The sequence below is a fragment of the Podarcis tiliguerta genome, assembly GCF_965153285.1.
Source record: "Podarcis tiliguerta genome assembly, chromosome: 5".
Classification (NCBI taxonomy): Eukaryota; Metazoa; Chordata; class Lepidosauria; order Squamata; family Lacertidae; genus Podarcis; species Podarcis tiliguerta.
In genome coordinates, this window is record NC_139538.1 from 62348149 (window position 1) to 62371805 (window position 23657).

The 23657-nt window shown below is 44.1% G+C and overlaps 1 protein-coding gene and 1 long non-coding RNA gene across 2 annotated transcripts; one reads left to right on the forward strand and one right to left on the reverse strand.

The window, feature by feature from the left end:
- Positions 1–7041: 7041 nt before the first annotated feature.
- On the forward strand, positions 7042–11638 carry PPP1R3C (protein phosphatase 1 regulatory subunit 3C). Its single transcript, XM_083441267.1, has 2 exons — positions 7042–7309; positions 9071–11638. Exon 2 carries the CDS (start codon positions 9072–9074, stop codon positions 10023–10025), a length of 954 nt encoding a protein of 317 aa, XP_083297393.1. The 5' UTR covers positions 7042–7309; position 9071; the 3' UTR covers positions 10026–11638.
- A 5439-nt stretch (positions 11639–17077) lies between these two features.
- On the reverse strand, positions 17078–23252 carry LOC310679046. Its single transcript, XR_014512092.1, has 3 exons — positions 23006–23252; positions 17658–17744; positions 17078–17382 (listed from the first exon to the last, which is right to left on the reverse strand). It is a non-coding gene; the product is annotated as an uncharacterized lncRNA (long non-coding RNA).
- Positions 23253–23657: the final 405 nt, after the last annotated feature.

Sequence of the window (23657 nt, forward strand, 5' to 3'; positions counted from 1 at the left end):
ACATTGGCATGAGTCAAAAATGAAGAAGGGGGAGATTGTTGCTCTTGCAATGTCCTTTGCCTCTGACATTTCTGCCTTGTACTTTTTATGAGCTTTCCTTGTGCAGTGTGAACGATGGCACCTCTAGCTTTCAGAGGCCACTTGTGATGTCTGCCAGTGTCAAGCTACCCTCCAGATAACCAAGCATGTTCCTTCCATGCTTCTCGGTCCTAATAAAATATGTGTAATGTCATCCTGCATAACTCATCTGGTACTCAGAGTACTCTAGCTGAACAACTTCTTCTCAGTCCTAATAAAATATGTGTAATGTCATCCTGCATAACTCATCTGATATGTTGAGTACTGAAGTTGGGGCATGTCTGCCCCATACAGAAAATGATAATCAAATTCTGCACTGAATTCTGCGCTGAAATAAACTTTAGATATATATTTTTTGCAAGTGGAATAAATGGTCCTAATGACATCCTTAAAAGACAATTCTATACATCTCTAGTCAGAAGTAAGTCCCATGGAGTTCAGCTGGGCTTAAGTCCAGATAAGTGGTTATTATGGGACTGCAGCCTTATTCACTGGTTTGAGTTTAATTTATATAAGGAGGGACAGAAATGGAGATTGTAAGCAGGGATATGGTATTCCCCTTGACCCGTGGGAATTTTCTTCCTAAAGTAACACTTCATGCAAGGACAGCCGTTTGCCAAGAAAAGTCAGAGAGGGATTGTGGAGCATAATGCAATACCTGTTTGCACGTAGGCTATTTTTGCTTTGCTAACCAGGAGCAAGGTGCTGTGCAGAACACAGAAGCGACACACACAAGCACCTTAGCCCCAGAAGGTGTGCTTCATCCCCATCCCCATTTCATTTTGGTACTTGGCACATGGGGGGTGGGCATCATTTAGGCTGTATACACACAGCATTTGAAATGAACGGAGGCCAATTATTATTATTTTTTACAGTGGGCTTTTGTACACTGCGGTTTGCAACTACGGTATACACACGTTCATGTGATAACATCATCTCAAGTGTTGCATAGTGGTTAGAGTGCTTGGACTGGGACTGGGGAAAGGAAGGTGGAAATCCTCAACCAGCAATGAACTTCACTAGGTGATGCTGGGCTCAATCACTATCTCTCAGCTTAATTTACCTCGCAGGCTTTTTGTGAGGATCAAAACAGAGGGGCGAAGTTATATATTGTTACAGATCTAGGGTAACAGAGGTTGGGGGTGAAAGGTCACCTGCAACTGCTAGAGTTAGGGAATGCTAGAAATTAATAAACAGTATAATTGAGATAATACTGAAGGGAAGATGCCAGATGTTAGATCTAAAATGCAGGCTAAACCAGGAAATCTCCTTGGGGGAAGGACCATCAAGGTGCAATTATGACCAGTCATTGACCCTCTGCCTGAGCTCTGGGTAAATAGCAGAGTTGGGAGGGGGAGTTTACAGGGGGCATGATGTCACATAGGAAAAAGGTGTCCTTTTGAAACTGAGAGGCTGAGGAAGAAGTCAGGGTCATCAAACTTTTTCAGCCAGGGGCCAGTCCACTGTCCCTCAGACCTTGTGGTGGGCCGGACTATACTTTGGGGAGGAAATGAACGAATTCCTATGCCCCACAAATAACCCAGAGATGTATTTTAAATAAAAGGACACATTCTACTCACGTAAAAACACGCTGATTCCTGGACCATCTGTGGGCTGGATTTAGAAGGCGCTTGGGCCAGATCCGGCCCCCGGGCCTTAGTTTGCCTACCCATGAAGAAGAGGGAGAACGGGATATGCTGCTGTGAAGGTCAGAACCATCTTGGTGAGTTGGCTGAAGAAAGGCTGGGAAAGAGGACAGAGACGTATGGGAATCCAGTGCTGGGCTGCTGTGAAGGATGGGCTCCTCCTAAATTGTGAATGCTGTGAACTCTCTTCAGAGTAGATCCAGGTGTAAATATGTGTACAAGAAACCATATTTGTTGAACACACTAGTTTCCACCGCGCCTTGATTCCCCAATGGAAACAGCAGAGATTGGGGGTGGCGTGCAACCTTGGAGGAGAGAAGGGGTATAAAAGTAGTAAATAGCTAAAATGAAGCAGCAGCCTGTGATTAAAGCACTGGTGAAGAAGCTGGCCCAAATTCTGAAGCTGCCTTTCCCCCAAAAGTCATTTGCAGTCCTGTTCCCCTGGAGCAGAGAGACAGCGGGTGTTTCCCTGGATTAATGATGTGGGTCATTGCTCAGCTCAAAGGCTGCATTGAAGGAGATGGCTGAAAACTGCTGCAGACAGGTGGGTGACAACCACCCTTCAGAACCCTTTTATACATTCCCTGTCCTGGATGGCACACTGAGACTGAAATAAGAAAAGTGTGAACGAGACAAACAAATGGGATACAGTGTGGGAAGATTATTTCTGGCCTGCAGGAGGCTCGAAAAGGTGGCTGCATGCTTGTCACAGTCAAATAATTATAGGCAGGGGTCAGGGGCCTTCCTGGAAAAGCAAAGCATGCCTCCAGGGCAGTGAAACCTTTACACAATGCTCCCGCATAAGTCATTGTTCAACGACAATTATCACAAGATCTGGGAGGCCCAACAGCTTTGTAGCCATAGGGTAGAGGTGGAGGAATAGCCTCGCTGTCAATTGCCCTTTTAAACACACACATAGCTGGCTCAGGAAAGAAGTAGACAATCGGCAAACAAAACATAATAGTCAACCATAATTAAGGACATAACAATATATCACAAAATGACAAGCTATTGCTGGGTGGGTGACCATGAAAAAATATCAATGGCTTATTCTTGCAGCTTGATCCTACTGGTGAAGCTTTGTACAGCTGCAGAAAGAGAAACAAGATCAACGGCTAGTATTTGCATATACAGCCATTATTAATGGCATATCTACAGAGGCCAGGCTAAACAACTGGAAACCCCAATTGCGGGAAGGGAGCACTGCTGATGCTAATTGCTTTTGGCTTTTGTGATGGCTAGTCCTCTCCTGCAGCTGTACGACAGGTAAGCTAGGCAATATTCTTCATAGAGAGCATATTAAAGCACATGCACAGAGTAGTGGTACTTGGGGGAATTTATCATGACCTATCACCAGGGCGAACAGACACAAAGGAGGACAAGGGTCTTGTACTTGTGCAGAAGAAGGAATTTTAGCAGGTGCGGTTTGTCATGCAAGCAAAGGGATTTCCTTCGTTTTACACAACTCACAGGGACTTTGTTTGCCTCTGGGTGCCCTGCTGATAACCCCACAAATGATAGCCAGTAAGAATGCAAAACATACCTCCCAGCCAGCGTTGTTGTAGATACAAACACACTTTCCCACCTATAAAATTATTTGAATAGGCCTGCTTACTAGAATCATAGAATTGCAGAGTTGGAAGGGATGCCGCAGGTCCAACCCCCTGCAATTAAGGGATCTCAGCTAGATCATACATGACAGCTGGTCATCCAACCTCTGCTTCAAAACCTCAGGCTCCCTGCTTGAGACTTCCCGGCCATCCATTAAGTGGAAGGGGACATGGCTGGGTGATGAGGATGCAGCAGAGGGCTGTCCTCTCACTTCATTCTAATTGGATAAAATGATTGGATAGGGCTGTAGCATTGCTTTGATTAGGGTAGGAGCTGGACTAGGACCTGCAAGACCAGGATTCAAATCCCCATTCAGTCACACTAGGGGACCTTTGACCAGTCCCACCGCCTCTCAGCCTAACCCATCTCACAGGGTTGCCATGAATATCAAATGGGGAACATCACCTCAAGCTCATTGCATGAAAGGTTAATATAAATTCAGTAATAATAATAAAGAATAAGGTGTTCCTTTGCACCATTTCATGCAAGCCCTGAACAGTTTTTGCAGACTCACAGTTGACCTATAAAAAAGCAGCAAGCGTTACCCATGCCTCTTACTTGTTTTATTTGCGTGAAATGAATGAAAGGACTTGGCAGCTGTTTGCTTAGTTGGGTTGAGAAATAACAGCTGCTTTTCATTTCAGTGGCTTTCTCCTGCTTTCTGGAGGTTTGCTATATTGCATCATGAATCCAAAGAAAAGTGGTCTTGCTTAGCAGACTAATTTACATAAGCTCTTGGCTCCAGAAAAAATAAATGACTGGCCTAGTTTTCTTGTTCTTCCGACACACCTATAGCCTAATGCTATTAATAACTATTATTTGGAAGTAAGATTTCATATGAGGAGTACTTGGGATTGTGACCTTAATGGTTCCAGTAATAAGTGGGAGATTGCATTCATATACAACTAGCAAACATAGGGCTAGTTAGTGTATGAAGGGGCTAAGACAACACAGCTGTGTTTCCTAAACTATTAGGTCATGCCCCTTCTTCTCCGATGAGGGAGGAAATGAAGCCCTCTCTTCCTGTCCACCCCCCTCTGCACCATGTAGCCAACAAAGAAGGGTGTATATAAGCTTGTTCCCAAGCTTGGAGCACATGTTTGGAACAAGATTCTGTATTTTCTACCCAAAAGCTTTCTTCCTGTGTTCTCCTTGCTGTTGCATGGAACAATGCACATATCAGAACTTTGAATCTGTAAGTAAAGTATTTTAAACTTACTTAACATAGTGTGGTATGTTCAATGATAAGAGGGGTAGAAAGAGGTCCACTGTTTCAGTGAACTAAATGGGATATTTAAACAGATTTAACAGCCTAGTTCCACACTTTACTGCTGTACAAGTTGTGACTTGATTTTAAACTCTGTTGGGGCTTTCTATGTGCTAGTCCCATGTTTTGAAACTAGGCATCCAGCTGATTTATTATCCATCCACCCCACACACATGGGTCACAGGGATTCATATATTTCCACTCCCACAAAATACAAAACCTAAAAGCCTCCTAACTTGTAAGCATGCTTAAATCCAATGTTCTGTAACAGTGGTGCAGGACCCGTGGCCTTCCAGATACTGGAGGATTCCATCAGCCCCAGCCAGCATGGGCAATGGTCAAGAATGATGGGAGTTACAGTCCAGCAACATCTGGAGGGCTGAAGGTTCTCCAGGACTGATCTAGAACATGAGATTAATATTGAGGTCACAATCATGCAAATGTCTAGAGCTGCATCATACATTAGGCAGAAAATATGAAATTCCAAAATGTGCTGAGCAGGTAAACATGCTAAGGGCTTGGTTCTAGCTCCTCTTCCTTAATAATAATCTTCCTTAACTATATGCATGCATTGCTGGCAATCCTGTTCACATGCATAAGGCTAGCTTCCTTTCCTCACCTGCAAAGTGTCCCATGCCTATAATAAGGGGTGCCAATTTGAATAAAATATTGTGGGAGCCCAGGTAAGCCTCATAATGGATAACATTACACAGTGCACACACATCATTTGAATGGGAATGCCCATCAACTTTGTGGAGGCCCAGCCTCCTCAAATGTTTTATTGTGGGGGCTGAATCCCTCAGGGCCCCTAGGAGTTGGCTCCAAGCTGCTAATTACTGAGAATTAGAAGGAAAAAATTGGCAAGCGCAGGGATCTACGCCTTTCTTAAAGATGCAGGAGCATCTTTTTGCCCCTGGGCACCCAAATTACATGGTGTAGTCAGACTGAATCCTGAAATTTGGTAGTAAAGTACTATTAATTTTAATTGGAGTATCAAAGAAATAAAGTGATGGCTCTACATGTCTTTGCAGGACTGAATTCAAGAGATACAAATAAATTCTGGGCCCTTTTCGTTGCTCTATAGGGCCAGGCGTACTTGTCTGGACAGCACAAAGTTATTACTGCATCTTTAAGAGAAGGGATTATACCTGTTGCACTGAAAAGGGTGGTGGTGGTGGTGCATTCTTAGTTAAATAAATCAGATGTGGACAGAACGGCCCTGGACAATGATCACCCAGTGTCTAATTTTTCATCCTTAAGTGAAGCTCTGGAAGCACCGCCACTCAAGGCAGTTTTGGATGATACTGATTATTTACATCTATTCCAGTCTGGCATTTGGCCTGGTTATAGGACAGAAAACACCTTGGGCAGATGATTTGCACTGGGGAATTGGATAGGGGGAGTGTGACCCTGTTGGTTTTTCTGGACCTCTCAATGGGTTTCAGTACCACCAACCACTGTCTCCTTCTGGTTTTCCCAACAGGATTAGGTCTCAGAGACACAAATTTATAGTGGCCCCAGTCCTTTCTGGAAGGATGAACCCAGTCAGTGGTGCTGAGTGACTTCTGTTCCTCCCCTTGGCCATTAGCTTTTGGGCTGCCACAGATGTCCCCTATGTTTTTGAATATGTGAAACTGCTGATGAAAGTTATCCAGCAAACCTGGGCTGCAATGTCATTAACATTTATTAAATCTGTCAATTGTTTCCTGCAACCAATGGAAGTCCTGAAGTGATTTTGTTGGCATCCATCTGTCTCGGGAGGCAACAGAAGAGTGTGACTTTGCAGGTGAAGTCAAACCGTTGGAGAGTTAGAGCGCCTGCTGTGGCTGTAGAGACCGAGACCAGGGTTTGAACCAGCCAGCCAGCCAGCCAGCCAGACACAAAAGTCACTGAATGACCTAGGGCCAGTCATCAACCTGACCTACCTCACAGGGTTGTTGTGAGGATGGAATGGGGAGGAGAACAACGCACACCACTTTTAGCTCCACAGAAGAAAAAGGTGGTATATAAATGTGATACATAAAGCAAATATGGAAAAGGCCTGTTTCCTTGCAGCTGGGGCAGAGGGCAGTCGTGAAGTAAGTTACATAAGAAAAATAAATAAAATAAAATAAAATACAGAAAGGTGTGCTATATAATGAAGCATCCATTAAAACAATGCAATATGTACTACAATGTTCTACCCCCCCCCCCAATTGTCCCAATTCATTCTGGGCCTTTCTATTTACGGCATATATTTTGTAAAAAGTGCCTCAACTCCTGGGTCGCCGGCAGGGGCTGACCTTGAGCCGAGGGTCTTCCCGCTGGAGGCTGTGTCAACAGAGCCGCATGCTTCGCCCCCATCCCACGGCACCTCCTGGCAGCGGAGCTATCACGCCTCCCCCGGCGCGGGCAGCCCGGCGCTGATTCGCTCGGCAGGCGCCTGGCCTGCGACGCGATTGGCTTCCGCGGCGCTTTCACGTGGAGCAGACGGCGCAGCGTTTGATAAGCAGCAGGAGCGAGGCTGGCGGGGTGCTGAGTCTGCGGGCGAGGATCGGGGGGACGCACTGGGTGAGTTAAAGCCACAGAGAGAGCAAAAGTCCCGAAGCCTCGTGCGGAAGTTACTCCTCCGTCGAGCCGCACAGAAAAGCCCCGATTGCCGTTTGCACGACCGTCCCTCCATATTTATGGGCTTCTCCTCGGGTCCACTTTCTTCTATTTAACGCAGGTAAGCCTGTTGTGTGCGTGTGCGTAAAAAAAAGGGGGGGTTCCTTTGCAGGGGGGAAAGGCCATGCCTAGGAATGAACGGGGGCGATTTCAGCAAGGTTGCAATCCTGCACCCACTTGCTTCGGAGGTGAACGCGGCGGGACTTGCTTCCGAGCAAGCCGGGGAAGGATCGGGGTGTTTTATTTCTGCTTCGTCATGAGTCGCGCTGTGGCTGCAACCTAGCGCAGGTTCTCTGACGAAGCGTTTTTGGAAAGCCGCATTTTACAGGAGGGGGTTTCGGATCCTATACCTAACTCCTACTTAAGGAAGGTGTTGGCGTGTTTTCTGTCAGCAAAGCAACTTGCTCCTATCATCCCTCGTCTGTTTGAGTTAATCTCTTGGTGTGGAATAAGGGCTTGCTTCAGCATAACGACCAGAAACTTCCACCTAGCTCTACAAGAAAATGGTTTCGGGAAAGATACAGTACCTGCGTTTCTAATCTTGTAAACGCAGTGAAAAGACAAGGGGTTGCGTGAGAAGGAAGGATGAAGGAAAGGGGTTTGGCTCTGTGGGCTCATTCTCTTCTGCTTCTTGCAAGAATTGGGAGTCATCCTGTCATTGTCCTCCCGGGCCAACAGAGGGGTGGTGATCATGAAAAGCCACATAAATAGCTATGCTTTGAAACCTTCCTCCCAGGAGTAGAAAATTCCAATAGCCTCATCGCTGGACTCCTCATAAAGTTGATTTGTACTTGCTTAGGCCTAAATGGTCTCTTCTGAGCTTGTGGGAAAGCTGCAGTAAAAGAAGGCTTCTCTCACGCCACAGGCATCAACTATTGTAGTCTTAAGTGATTCCTCTTATAACCCTCTGCATTACTTTAAGGCTGTCATAAGTAACCATAGTTGCCTACAAAAAATGAACCGGGGGGAATAGCTGGCTTCCTGTATGTAATGTACACAGAGAAATTAACGAGATCTCTTAATGTATTTAACAATTGAATTGCTTCAGAGATGGATGAATAGGGATGTATCTGATTAAGTCATATTCAGAGCAGACCCCAGTACAAACGATTCCTCTCACTGGGTCTACTCTTGAGTATGGCTAAAGCTGCAGTCATGGCACCACTCACTTGGGAACAAACCTTACTTATTTCATAAGACTTGCTTCTGAGTAGACATGGGTCAGGATTGTGCTGTAAGTTGGATGCCACCTATATTTTTTTTTAAAAAATAGGGTTGTAGGAGACATGAAAATATTGTCTGTATGGTACATAAGAGGTTCCATAGAAGGGATTTAAAAAGGAATTATTTCTTATGAATGTTACTTAGATGCTTTTTTATAATTTTAACAGAGGATAGGCATGCTTTCCTTTTCTTGTGCATTGGGAGCCATGATTACCTTCCAAGTATGAACCTACAATCTAAGAACCTTATTCTGCGCACTCCTCCTGCTCTGAGCTTTATTGATAAAACAAATACAAAAAGCTTTCATAGGTGCAAAGCAAACATGAATTTAAAAACGTGGCTGACTCAAAATGGCATGTGGAATTCATCCAAGTGTTCTGAATAGGGTGTTATTATTTCATCAGTTCCGCATCTGGCTGCCAGTCACTGTTCTGGCTAATCTTGCTTGTGACTGAATTATTTACAGCCTCCCAGCCAGCAAATGATGAATTATGAACGAGGGTGAGTGTAAGCAAAGGGAGCCTTTTGCAGAGGCTTCCCTCCAGCGCACGTCCTCCAGTACAAACGCAAGCCTAATTGATTTTTCTTTACGTTGCAGAATGATAGAAGTCTTGGACCCAAGGCCCCTATCCAGTTCTATCATGCCTGTAGATGTGGCCATGAGAATATGCTTGGCTCGTTCGCCACCTGTGAAGAGCTTTCTCAACCCACTTGACGAATATCAGAGAAGGAACTTTGTGGATCGATTTAAGCCTCTCAGACCTCTCAGACCGTGCCTCAATGTGAAACGTGAAACTGAGTCCCAAAACAGTGACTGGAAGCGCTCTGCCGGACGAGCCAAGAAGAGAGTCGTCTTTGCAGACTCGAAAGGTCTCTCTCTCACCGCCATTCATGTCTTCTCTGAGTTTCAGGAGAATCCAGGGTGGGACCTTCAGTTTGACCTGCTAGACCTTGAAGACATAACTGCTGGCTTAAAACTACACGAGGAAAAGAACTTGATTCTGGGTTTCGCTCAACCTTCGGCGGATTACTTGGACTTCCGGAACCACTTACAGAAGAACTTTGTGTGTCTTGAGAACTGCACCCTCCAAGAAAGGGCTGTTTCAGGGACTGTGAAAGTGAAAAATGTGAGTTTTGAGAAGAAGGTGCGGATTCGGGTCACCTATGATTCGTGGAAAACCTATTCCGACATAAATTGCGTCTACATGAACAACGTGTATGGAGACTCTGACAACGATACCTTCTCCTTTGCTATTGACTTGCCTCCAGTCATTGCCGCTGAGCAGAACATTGAGTTTTGCGTGTATTACGAAAGCGACGAGCACACATTCTGGGACAATAACGATGGGCAGAACTACAAGATTGTCCATGCAGAATGGAAGTCAGATGGAGTCCAAGTGCCGTCTCCCAGGAAAGGCTGCATGACTCTCAAACCGGCAAGAAAAGGGCACGAGGGAGGCTGTGAACAGCTGGGTAGCCCTCGGGTAGCCAATGGCCTCTTCCCTGAATGGCAAAGCTGGAGCAGGATTGAAAGCTTGTCTCCATATTGGTGAATGATAATAAAACTCAGAGGCATCTGTTGCCACCTAACTTTAAACTTCTCAATAAGCATTAGCAAGCCACCTAGAAGGGTAGGCTGACTACTTTTTTTAAAAGGGAAAATGACTGTGAACATTATGCATTTACATTTTAAAACAAAAAACTACCAGCCACATCTTGGACTTCAGGGGGGAGGGAGAGAGAATATGAATTTCTGTGAGAACATCTGCTAATGTAAAAAACGAGTGATCGATATACCATTAACTTGCTGTCCACTTGCCTTAACTAGGGGGCAGCAGAGAAGTTTGTGAAGAAGTAATAGTGTGCGTGGTGGCTTTTTGGGAAGCTGTGATTGTGTGTGAGGGATGTTGCAGAGCTAGCCACACAAAAAACCCTCGTGCCTACTTTTTAAGTTGTAGCGGAGATTGTGTGAGAGAGGCGGAACTGCCAAACCTGAGGCCTGAGTCTTGGCAAGAATACAATTCGGTATTTAGGATTGTGGTGAAAAGGAGCCTTAAGTGGGAATGAAGTGGCGAGAGAGAGAGAGAGAGAGAGAGAGAGAGAGAGAGAGAGGGAAAGGGGTATGGTGTACTGTAGGGGCAAAAGTAAAGCATACAGCAGGAAGCAGTGTGCCTCGTAAGAGCTGTACAGACAGGCAGCACTTTCCCCATCAGTGAATTACAGCAGTGGGGAAAGCTGCATCTGTTGAATTTCTGACCTTTAGGCTTAGATATGTGTGGAGGGGGTGAGAGGAAGTGTGAAAAGCATAAGGGGCTGGGGAACTGTTCATGTAAATAGGTCCCTGCAAAGCTATAGACTTGATTTCGGGAATCTTGTCTTTCAACTTGCCAAACTAAGCTAAGCTAATTTTGCAACCGCACTTCACAGGTAGATCTTCATCCTATGTACACAAAGGCTATGCCTTAAAAAAACAAAAATAATCACACAGGGTTTCCTGTGATTGCACGGTTTTGTTTTGAAGAGAGACGGAATGAAATGCCTTAATCCTGTAGACACTGGCTGCTCAACTTGCCTTGTTCAGTGTAGAGACAAACTCTCCTATTATCTTGCTTGTTGTAGAGTTTAGTAATATTTTGCTTCTCCAAGAAATAGCTCTTCACAACAGTAAAATAAAGCTAAGCAATTTAAAAGTCCTTCATATTGAAGGGGTAATAATGTAGCTGCACTTCCTAAGCTAATTGGTCTAAAATAACAGTATGCATCTTGCACATAAATAGAAATAGTTTTCTATACACTTTCTCATACCTCATTTTTTTTGTAGCTGTTACAGACACAGAAAGCTGTTGTTGTGATTTTCTGATTATAGTCTTTAATCTTCCCCAGATATATAGCATTTTGTAAATAATAGTGTGATATTGGCACAGACTGTATACGAAAAAGCCAATCAGAATAGGAGTGTGTGTACATATCTCTGTGTTCACTTAACCTGTTTTGTAGTGGTGGTGTCTATGGAAAATGCAAATCACATCATTATACTGTTTGTTCCACCAGTACTGACATGGAATTTGTATCGCAAAAAAGGGAAAAGCCTCTTCTCCTGGCCCCCCCACTGTACCACACTACTGTGTAAACAATTCACTTTAAAAAATAAATTGTGTTTTGATAATTGTGGCAATCTCTTTCTTGGGAAGGGCTTGAACATCATAGCATGGCCTTTGCTGAGGGAAAGGTAAAAGCTGGGATTCACTGGGTTGTTCAGTCACTGGCAGAATCAGGTGGCAAACAAACAAACAAGAAGCCCAGGGGATATGTTCCCACCTGCTGTTGGCCATATCTTAAGACTTCCTTCTTCCAGAACTCCTAATCATCAGCTAATGACTCTGTGTTGCTGCTGAAGAGCAGAGAACAGTTAAAAGCTACTGTTTAACCCACAAAGCTTCCAATATGTCAACACCCCTGGCTGTGCCTGCAGTATAATCTCTTCCACAGTTCCCCACTTTCAGAGGCAGAGCATATGCCCACGCTGCCCAGGGTGGGCGTGCTCCCGAGGGAGGCGGGGCACGGAGGGTGCATGGAGTGAGCCACCAATGGCGGACATTTGGCGCGATGCCCACCCACGACTGCCAAATGTCACCCCCCTCAGTGAAGACACCCAGGGTGGTCCACACCCCCTACCTCTGCCCCTGCCCGCATTCTTTGTCATGCTCTTATGTTCTGTCATCTATCCATCTATGATGCTGCATATGAAGATGGCTGCTGGGTAGAAGCTATACAGAGGACACACACAAACACACAAGCTCCAGTATCCTCCATTTCCGTGCTTTCTCATGTCAGCAAACTTGCTAGATTGGATTCGCTGCTGTAGGGCTGAGGGTATGTGTGTGCCCTCCTATGGGAGTCTCATGGTTTGGTGTTCAATAGCATGTCTGGCGCATCAATGAAATGGCATGCATTGTGTGCATGCCCTGGTAGCTGAGTGGGTGGTACATGAATCGTTCTGTTTGCATATATCAGTATCTCTGCACCCTGCCCTTTGCAGATGCAAACAAAGGCTGGATCATTCTTTAATACACTTTCCCCTCCTCCTTTCTGCTTATATGACTAGGCATATGTCGCCTGGATTTTTAAATTACTAATATAGGTTATTTGATAACTAGGAACTTCAGTCAACTGCAATAACTGATAAGCAAACAATATCTTGCTTGAGTAGATTAGCCTTGAGATATTTGGCTACCAAGCCTTTTTTCCAAATAATAATGTAGAGTTATCTGTTAGATATAGCACTGTTGCAAAGGATCTGGGTAGGTTTTATGGGCCCCAAAACACTTTATTCAGGCACACTTGGAGGAAACTTACCATATTTTTCCGTGTATAAGACTAGGTTTTTCCCCTAAATAATGTCAAAAATTAGGGGGTGTCTTATACACGGATAGTGTCTCCCTCCATTTTCTTAAATCTGAGTCCCCCAAAATAAGGGGGCGTCTTCTAGATGGAAAAATACGGTACTTTTTTGAGATCCATTTCAATCTGGGTTTAGGCCCAGTTTGGGTTGCCCTGTAGGATAACCTCTGTCAGAAGAGAGGAAGGAAAAATATGTCCCTGTTTTTTGTCCTCAACCTCAGTGACTTTCGATACCAGCGCCTTCAACTTGCACAACAGAACTACTCCTTCCCCTCTTCTCTCCCCATCCCCCAAATCTGCTCCAAAGGGTCAGGAGATCCTCTGGAGCAAATTTTGTGCACTTGCTAGGAAAGGAGAAGAAGGAGAAGTTCTGCTGTGCAAGTGGAACTCTGGACACACAACATTGGCTACACTCCTAAGAAATGTATTATGGCACAATAATTTGTGGACTAGAATCAACCTCCATCATCATATGCAAAAATATGAACTTCACTTTTGAATGGGGTGAACCCTTGATGTGTGTTTATTTGGTAAGCAAATCCAGTAAACAGAAGTGAATTATTTCACATTATTTGGTAAGCAAATCCAGTAAACAGAAGTGAAATGTCTTGTTGCCTTCATAGTAACATTGGTTGTCAGCAAATGAAGAAGAAGAAGAAAAAGAAGAAGTTGCTTTCTATTTGTTAGGCTCTAAATGCACAAAGGCAACATGTTATTTTTACGGAAAACGATTAAAAGAGTCCAGGCTGTCCTTTGCTGCGTCCCCCCTCCCCATTTCAGTGGAAAGTTTTTAACAGTCAAGACATTTCATTATCTGCAATGCCCTTACAATTCCTCTCAAAGTCTTAGCTTTTTGTTCAAAGCCTTTACCAAATGTCTTTTCATGCCTGAAGGTAAAACTATTAACAAAATTGCTCTCATGGATTTAAAAATCACACAACCATAAGAACATCTCAGAGGGTGCCTCTTAGACAGAAAGAACCTCTCAAAGTTTTCATTTTATTTTTGTGCTGGCTTTTAAGAGAGGAGAGTTATGCTATTTGTCTGTGCCTGCCTTGTGGCTTCAGAAATGCAGGGCTCTTTACCACTGTATTAAAATAAGCTTGTGACAAATCTTACATTGAAGCAGAGATCTTTTGGAGGAGAATCAGACAAAGACTGGCACTGACTTCTATGAGTCTGTTTCCTTCTGATAATTCTTTCTGCTGCTTTGCATAAGTTGGAGGGACTGTGTGCATGGGCCACACTTTGGGACAGCAATGACATGAGATTATGCATTACGCTTCAAGCAGTTCATTCATTTTTTTTTAACAGATGAATAGGCTTAGTTGTTAATTATGCTGATTGAAAACAGCTGGAAATAGTAGACCCAAGGATGCATTTCGGAGACTTCACCCCAAACTTGGGCAGCATTGAATGCTGATATTTCATACCATATATCCTCCTGCTGTGACTGCTCCCTATGTAAAATTATCTTCCCTCCTTAGAAATACATTCCAGATTTTCCTCTCCACAGTTTGATTCCCTTTTTCCCTTTAACAAGGGGGAGAGTTGTACTGTTTGCATTTCTCATACTATATTGAACAAACATAGATATTCCTCTCCTACCCGCCCCAGCTTTGCTATACTTGAGTTTTTAGAAATGGTTTCACACACACACACACAGACAGATGCACAACTGGCCATCAGCAAGTGCTTTTCACTATTAATGTATACAAAAGCATAGTGAAGAAAAATTCTTCAGATGCTCAAGGTAACTGTCTGTTAACAAGGTGATGAGCAGAGTCGTTAGGTATGCATTATCTGTGTAACCTTTCTTGGGGAAAGCCTGTTTATAGGATTACCCCTGTGAAATTTAAAGGTAAAGGGACCCCTGATTGTTAGGCCCAGTCAGGGACGACTCTGGGGTTGTGGCGCTCATCTTGCTTTACTGGCCGAGGGAGCTGGAGTACAGCTTCCGGGTCATGTAGCCAGCATGACTAAGCTGCTTTTGGTGAACCAGAGCAGCGCACGGAAACGCTGTTTACCTTCCCGCCGGAGTGGTACCTATTTATCTGCTTGCACTTTGACGTGCATTCGAAATGCTAGGTTGGCAGGAGCAGGGACCAAGCAATGGGAGGAGAGGAGAGAGGAAGTAAACAATGCTTTAGGAGTATTAGCCCCAAATATCCACAGACTTAGAAACATCAAGTGGGAGTAGCTATTTACTTTTATTTCCTATTCCTGTTTAAGCTTTAAGCATTTAAAATTATCTTTGACCCTCAACACCTAATAAAAACCTAGGTGCTACCTATTTTTGTTCAATTCAGTTTGAGTCATGAGGTAAAATTAGTCCTTGTGGGTAATTCGTTATAAAATCAGTGGGGCTCAGCCTCCCCCCCCCCCCTCAGCAGAGCCTGGCCTAGTGCTTTCCAGCTCCCTTCCCTTAGATTTTGCACAGCAGCTACTTTGGATGCCACAAATCATTCTTTTTTCCTGCCCCTTCTCTCGTGGCCTCTCTCCCTTAGCGGGGAAATTCATTCATGCCGTGGCTTAAATTAAGTGTCTTTGTACCCTCATAAATTGGTGACGTGTGTAGCATGAGACAGAACAATGGGGGAGCGGTAGACAAGAGTCTCTGGATGGTTTCCACAGCGCTGTATTAAAACTCGCCACCAGTTCCAATCTTCCCACGCTGATTGCCAAGCATCAGGCACTTCCTCCGCATTGCGCACATAGCCAGAGAGAGGGAGAAGAACGGGGTAAAAATATGGCAGGCAGAAATCCAAGGGGGTTGGAGTCAAGCCTGGCATGCAGGAAAAGGCATCACTCACCTCACCTCCTCAATTCAATCTGCTGGCTTCCAACAGGAATGGGGGAAAAAGGAACCGTTTTCCAGTTGAGCGTGTGCTGCTTTTGGACTCAGAAGTTGCTCTCATTTATTGCGATGGAACTTGCTTTCAAGTAAGCATGCTTAGCATTGCAAGCAGCTGTGGTCTTAAGGCTTAAGCAAATGACTCGGAAGTTAAGTTGCAAGGAGAGATGTCCGGGATCGGGATAAAAAAACAATCTTTCAAGGAGAAGTCTATAATCTAGAGCATTATATATATATATATATAGAGAGAGAGAGAGAGAGCGCTCCTTGAGGCCTGGTTGGTTAGGGCCTGGTACTGATAATGCCAAGGTTGCAGGTGCGATCCCCATATGGATATAACTGGATATTCCTGCATTGCAGGGGGTTAGATTAGATGATCACCAGGTTCCCTTTCAACTCTACAGTTCTATGATTCTACTTAAGTGTGTGTGTTAGGAGGGGGGGAATGACATTTTAGGTGTCAGCTCCTTCATATTTTGTTTCTCGTCCAAATGTTGCTCTGAGTAGCAATAATAGTGAACAGGAACCACAACAGAAGCACCTGAATGAAGAAATGAGGCTCATTTGCCAGAATCTTGCTGGGCTGTGTGTAACTATACCCAGACCTTGACCTGGAAGGTGCAAAGAAACTGGAAGCAAAAGTGGGAAGATGGAAAGTGAAGGAAGCACTCTTTGTTGTAAGCTACTTTCAACATGATTTTTGTGTGTGGAAAAGTGGCATACAAATAAAATGAATGAATGAATGAACGACTCTTTCTGAGCAGTCTCCAAGCGACAGCCCCATGTAGACTGCACTACAGCAGCCTTGCCTAGGGTGTGTGTGTCATGGTGTCTAGATCCCCGTCTCAGCTTGTGAGTCAGCTGAACTTGTCTAAAGTCACCCACAGCAGCCAACTTGTCCATTAAGCTTGTGTGACCTTTCCCAAGTTCATTACTGAGTAAGAAGGGATAGGACTCTGGTGGCCAGGATCTTTATGATGACAAGTTTTTTCTACTTGAATGGTAGGTGGATGGTATCTTTAAATAGCCCCTTGTGGTATTCCTGGTAGCGGGTCCCAATGAAGCTGAGCATAAAATGACCCAAGTACTCTGCCTTTCTTCCCTGTCAGCAATTTCTGGATCTCAGATGCTTCCCGCACCATCAGCAGCTGCAAGGAGAACTCTTCAACCTTCTCACACCAAGCCCCCTTTTCAACATGTTCCACCTACAGAAAGCTCCATTCCTCATCCCCTGTGTTGCCCCGTCACACATGTGGCTAAACTGTAACTTTGCTGCCCAGCGGTGGGAAATAGTTTGACATGTTTTCCAGTGTCACGTTGTTGCAGAAGCCAAATATCAGTGATCTGCTGTTATCTCTCTTTAAAGCTATTTAATGATATCCTACATTCTAGCAACTTGCTAGAATTCTCCAAGTGTGGCTCCTTATATAGGCGAAACAGCAACAATGGTGCAGAAAGAGGAAGATACCAGCAGACTTATGGGAAACCCCCTGGTCCCTTATGCTGATGGTAAGAGGATGTTAAATTCCTTGATTCCCAATATAGGTTAGGTCCTGTGGTGATGTTCTCTTTCTTCTTTTCAGAGGTCTCATCACACTCAAGGTTCGGACACAGGTCAATTGGACTCTTGTCTGTCACGCCAATGTGCTAAAAGGCTGGTGGGGAAAAAGGGACGATATCATCCTTCATTCATTCATCCCTCTGTGTGACAGGCTATATCAGTTCAATGGCAGAGGAAAAACATGAGAGAGCTTCCAAATTAGTCTGTGTATCAGAGCCTGTCTAAGTGTTTGGAATGTGTATACCATGCACATCTCTGCATTTACTCTCATTTATCTCCACATTTACACTCTCACAGTGATAACATTCTGCAGTGGACAGTGAGAAAGTTTTCCATTACATAGGTATGCATCCTTTGAAAAGTACATACAAAGGATTCTGACCTCAAAGATCTTTGTGATGTTCTTCCTTCCCCTCTAGGAAGTTAGCGCTGTAACTTCTCTGTGACATGGCAAATCTATTTTGTCCGAAAAACAGAATATCCACCTTTTCTTTCTTTATTACAGTACGGTACACAGTTAGATATGTTTAGCTCTCCAATGGAAAATGTGGACAACTATCCAGATCATCTGCCCCTTCTCACACTACTATGACCATTTAGGGCTTTCTTCACTTAATGAAGAATTATTTATTACAGTGGTACCTCAGGTTACATACGCTTCAGGTTACAGACTCCGCTAACCCAGAAATATTACCTCGGATTAAGAACTTTGCTTCAGGATGAGAACAGAAGTTGTGCTCCGGCGGCGCAGCAGCAGCAGGAGGCCCCATTAGCTAAAGTGGTGCTTCAGGTTAAGAACAGTTTCAGGTTAAGAACGGGCCACCGGAACAAATTAAGTACTTAACCTGAGGTACCACTGTATACTCATTCTTCACTTTTTATGAAATGTCTCAAAGTGACTTAAAACAAAGAACACCGCAAAACAACGTATATAAAAACATTCATCCAGCAACAATAATAAAAAGGGCAAACACAAAAAACAGGCCATAACTCATACCACATTATGATCTAAATTCAGAGCCAAAAGCCTGAGCATACAGCTAGAGAGGAAAGCTTAGATTAAAATCTTATAAAGAATACACACACACACTCACACTCGTAGATTTCACCAACTAAGTGATTCATATTACGAATTGTTGTATTAATGCTTTAATTCAGGCTTATGAATTGCAACTGTATGAAAACACTGGGGAAACATCAGTTTTAACGGTGGTTCTCAGTCCGGAACCATCTCCTGGGGGGCTACTGCAGGCAACTGGACTTTAAATCAATCCCAGGGAAAACACAGCAAGTGGCCAGACTCCCTTGCACTTTGGAGAAAGAAGCTGGCAGTGCCTTCACCCCAACCTAGCAAGGGGAGCACAGGCTTCCCTCACAGGTCACCCTGCTGACAGACGATTGTTTTAAAAAGAGGGAAAGCAGACACAGAGACTGCAAAGTGTTAATAGCTGCTGGATTTATTCTGAGCCCTGAGCTGAGTGTCTGTGAGGGGAGTCAGAAAGGAATGCAGAGTCTCTTCCAAGCCAAGTTCTCGGTGGAGCATAGAATTGCAGCAGCAGAGGGGATAAGGCACTTGGACACCATCCAGTTACTATAAGTAGAAAACAATGTCAAGAGCAGGAGCTCGTTAGATCTCTAGAGTTTCATGAGCTCAGCAACTTTTCCTGTGGCATGAGCTAAGAGTTCCTATCTCTGAAATTTACCCAACAGGTCTAAAACTTGAGGCTTAAGTGATGACAGCCTTCCCGTTTCCTCATGGGTCAGACACACTGATATGATGGTTCACTTCACTGATGCTGTCTTTCTCCCCTTCCTTGCAGTTATTTTACAAATGTGGAGTAAAACCAGGAGGCTTGGTGAGGCAACTGCCTCAAGCGGCTGTCTGGGGGACAGTTGGGAGGGCCTTATTATTACTATTATTAAGGGAAGTGGGTGGCGCTGTGGCCTAAACCACTGAGCCTCTTGGGCTTGCGATCAGAAAGTCGGCGGTTTGAATCTGCATGGCGGAGTCAGCTCCCGTTGCTCTGTCCAAGCTCCTGCTAACCTAGCAGTTCGAAAGCACACCAGTGCAAGTAGATAAATAGGTACCACTGTAGTGGGAAGGTAAACAGCATTTCTGTGCACTCTGGTTTCCGCCACAGTGTTCCATTGTGCCAGAAGTGGTTCAGTCATGCTGGCCACATGACCCGGAAAGCTGTCTGTGGACAAACACGGCTCCCTTGGCCTGAAAAGCAAGATGAGCGCTGCATCCCATAATTGCCTTTGACTAGACTTAACCATCCAGGGGTCCTTTACCTTTACCTTAACTATTACTGTTACTATTGCTATTACTATTTTATACTGCCCTTCATCTGTAGAGCTCATGGCAGTTCACAACATAAAATACAATATAACAACAGAAATTATCCATGATTTAGAGGAGGAGACCTATACAGGGGCGTAGCAAGGGGTGTGTGGTAGGTGAGGCCTGTCCCAGGTGTGCCTACTGAGGAGGGGTGACAAAATGGTGGGCAGCACTCACCACGGGGCCTGCAGTGCACCTGAGGCATGAGTCTCTCCTGGGAGTGACGCGGTGGCTTGAGCGCCCGCAGGCTCCACGCTGACCCAAACAGTCCGCCGGTTGCCTCCACCTCAGCTGTAGGGCAGCTGAGTGGGAGGAGGCAGGCAGACTCCTTGGAGGCCCCACAGTGCCCCCATGGGCAGCTGGCCCTGACCCATGGCTGGCTGGCCCCAGGCGCCCGATTAGCTTGCTCCACCGCTGGACCTATATGGAATTAAGAGTTCCAACACTGCCCTCCTTCAGTGCACTAGACTCAATGATTCTTTGCTTAAGTCGTTGCTCAGAGTTTTACATCATTGCTACAGCTCCCCCTGTTGGGTTGTAAATTACAATCCCCGTATGCTAGTGGTGTCTGTTTTTTGCCTTTAATTAGGGAGCTCCATTTTCATGGCAAATTGACCATCTTAAGGATCCCACCATGAGCAGAGGCTGCAATGTTGTTTACCATCATTCAATTCACATAAGAGGCTGCCACATGCAGGAGAAAAGGTATCCCTCAACACCGAGCCTATATTTGGAACAAGGACAGTGTGTGTGTGTGTGTGTGTGTGTGTGTGTGTGTAAAGAACCTTGCAAGGAAGCGATCGTACGCATGATTTTTAAATAAAAGTGCATTGCAGCAGATTGCCATGGAGTTATGCAGCTCCTCAATTTGACAAACATTTTTTGGTTCTTACCCTGTACATTTGCAGTCTAATAATAAAACGACTGAACAGACATGTGCCCGGGGCACAGCTCATTTGACTCCTCCAGTACATGCCACCAGAAAACACTATACTATGCTCACACCACAGAAACAGCCCACTGTTGAATGTTGCAAGACAGATATGTCAGCAGAAATGTTTGGGATGTTGGAGATTAGCCTATTCCTTGATAATGGGAGAAAGAACATGTCCTATATTAATTCTGCAGTATTAAGTTGTGATTATTTGTGGCAGTTGCTCTATTGGGGAATTTGTTTGGTGCTTCAGTTTAGAGTGCAATATTTGCATGCTATTAAAATATTCATAGAAGAATATAAATTACACTCGGATGGCAGAAAATAGCACACACGTCCCTCTGCCCTTACAGTTTGTGTATAATAAATCTACATTTGGGCAGAGGCCTTGCATGAATTGCTGCTTCTCCCACCACACGATTATCTCCAGAAATATCTCTGCAGTACATGGAATCTAATTACAGTTTTTGGCTGGCCTTACCCCCCCAAAGACGTATAATTAAATGTTAAATCTACACGCAGGCCTGCATGAGCAGAAATCTATACGAACAAAAAGCTCCGTTTCATCTGCATCTTTGTATATAAATGGTCTTGGAAAACTTATTCACATAGAATTTACTTTTTTGCTTCTTTACACAGCTTGCATCTATTTCCAAAGAGATTTACAAACCTGCCTTTATGAAATCGAAGACTGACTGACTGACTGCAAGAATGGCACTCACTTCCCAAAATCAATGTATAATTTATGGAGCAGGAGTTGGAGGATTATACCTGTTGCATTATTGTTGCCTTGTACCCATTCTTCACCCACATACTCAACTAATTTGCCAACATTATAAACTGCTAACGCTGGATCTAAAAACATTAGCGGAAGGAGGGGGGGGGGGAATGTCACCATTGTTACTATTTAGCCCCAGTGACAGAGGCTGAAACCACATATGATGTGCACTGCATTCTTTTGATTAAAAAAAAAATAAAAGGTGGCATTGGGAGGCTGAAATTGGGAGAGGAATGGTGGGGAGGAAGATGCTCCATTCTTTTCTCACTATCTGTTTTCCCCACCTTGCAATTGTCTTCCAGTTTCCCTCCTGTTGAGAATGTTTGCTCTGAGTTCTTAGGTTGTGTTGCCCTTTGTTGTGAATACTATGGATGGATTTTATTCTGTTTCATTTATTTGCTATGGGTCTCTGAGGCTGTTGTGGTAGTAAATGAGCTTTCCCTTGGCTTTTCCACTGTATGCCCCACTCCACGAACTTTTATGGTACAGTAGTACCTTGGTTCTCAAATGCCTTGGTTCTCAAATGCCTTGATTCCCAAACGCCAAAAACCCGAAAGTAGGTGTTCCAATTTTCGAACATTTTTTGGAAGCTGAATGTCCCATGCGGCTGTTGGCTATGGTTTCCGGGGTGCCTGCACCAATCAGAAGCTGCACCTTGGTTTTTGAACATTTCGGGAGTCAAATGGACTGGCGCTTTTGTTTTTGCTATTTCTTTTGCATTTTTGTTTTTGAGGCTTTTTCAGTTAATTTGTTTTTGTGACTGTGTGGAACCCTGTTCAGCTACTGATTGGGTGACTGCGGAAATGGATAAAAGCTTCCCATCCAAACAATGACTATCATCAGTGCAGGTAAGAAAATAATAACAATTTTAATTTTTATCATCTACAGTACTATTTTATTTACTTTATAGTACGGTACATTGATTATTGCTTTCATTTTATGGATCAATGGTCTCGTTAGATAGTAAAATACATGTTAAATTGCTGTTTTAGGGGTTGTTTTTAAAAGTCTAGAACAGATTAATCCATTTTGCATTACTTTCTATGGGAGAGGGCACCTTGGTTTTGGAATGCCTTGGTTTTGGAACAGACTTCTGGAATGGATTAAGTTTGAGAACCAAGGTACCACTATATTTGCATAAAATGAATTTCTCCCTCAGTGTCTAGGTATCTTAAAGGTATGCATTTGTATTGTTGCAGTACATATCATTCTTGAAACAGTGCATAGTAATAATAATAATAATAATAATAATAATATGCAGTCTGCAAGTTCTAGGTGTAAATGTGGCAAACTCTAGAAACGTCGGCTGTGCACACCCTATAAAGCACATTTGCAACAGAGTCTTTCCCTCAAGGAATTCTGGGACTTGTAGTCCACCTCTCACAGAGTAATAATTATAAGCGACCCGTAACAAACTACAGTGCCTAGAATTCTTTGAGAGGGAAAACATGTTTCGAATGTGCATTAGGGATTTAGAGAGCATACCCAGCCTAGTTTGCCCAGTAGGGGAATAGATTCAATTGGAGCAGGTGAGACATTATTATTATACAGAAGCCCCTAAAGCGTCAATGAGATTGTTCTGAGAAGCAAGTGTGCAGATAATCTCCTGACACATTTCTGTGGCCTAACCACAGAACTTCCCTTACTCCCTTTAACAGGACTGCAATTACCTCCAAGAATGCGTTGTCGGCTGAACTGTGGTCAGAAGCTGTATGAGAGCCAGAAAGGCAAAAAAAGCAAAACAAAGGTTGACTCATCTTCTGTAGCTAAATTAGTCTGCCTTGCAGCTGACAAGAAGCCTTGCGTCAAAGCGATCAGAGCTGCGCAGATCGAGAAACAGAATTCATAGCAATCTGTGCAAAAAAAGTTTGCCTTGCTTTGGCGTAAGTGAAGAACAAACTATCACAGAATTACCTACGCTGAAGTTAAGAAGAGCCACCTGACCACTGCCACACTAAAAACACCATCGTCTACTATGAAAGTTGCTAATACATGAAGGAATGCTGAGGAGAAATTGACAATACAATCCAAAATTCTTACCTCAAAGTTAGGCACAATGGGATTAATCATTTACTTCTGAGCAAACAAGCATTGGATTTTGATTAATGACCAATACACAGTTCTTAAAACAGTATATCATAATGAGATTGGGGTTGGACTAAATGGGTTTTTGTGGTCCCTCCCCCAACCCAAAAATATTGTGACTCTGGTTGTAAAAAGAGACCAGAGTTACAAAATTTATTTGGGGGGCGGGGGGCAGGGAGGGACCACACACACACAGGTTTTTAAAAGAGACAAAGCAGTTTATGTTGC

Coding starts and splice junctions, on each gene's coding strand:
- PPP1R3C (XM_083441267.1), top strand. CDS start 9,072: ATGATAGAAGTCTTGGACCCAAGGCCCCTATCCAGTTCTATCATGCCT.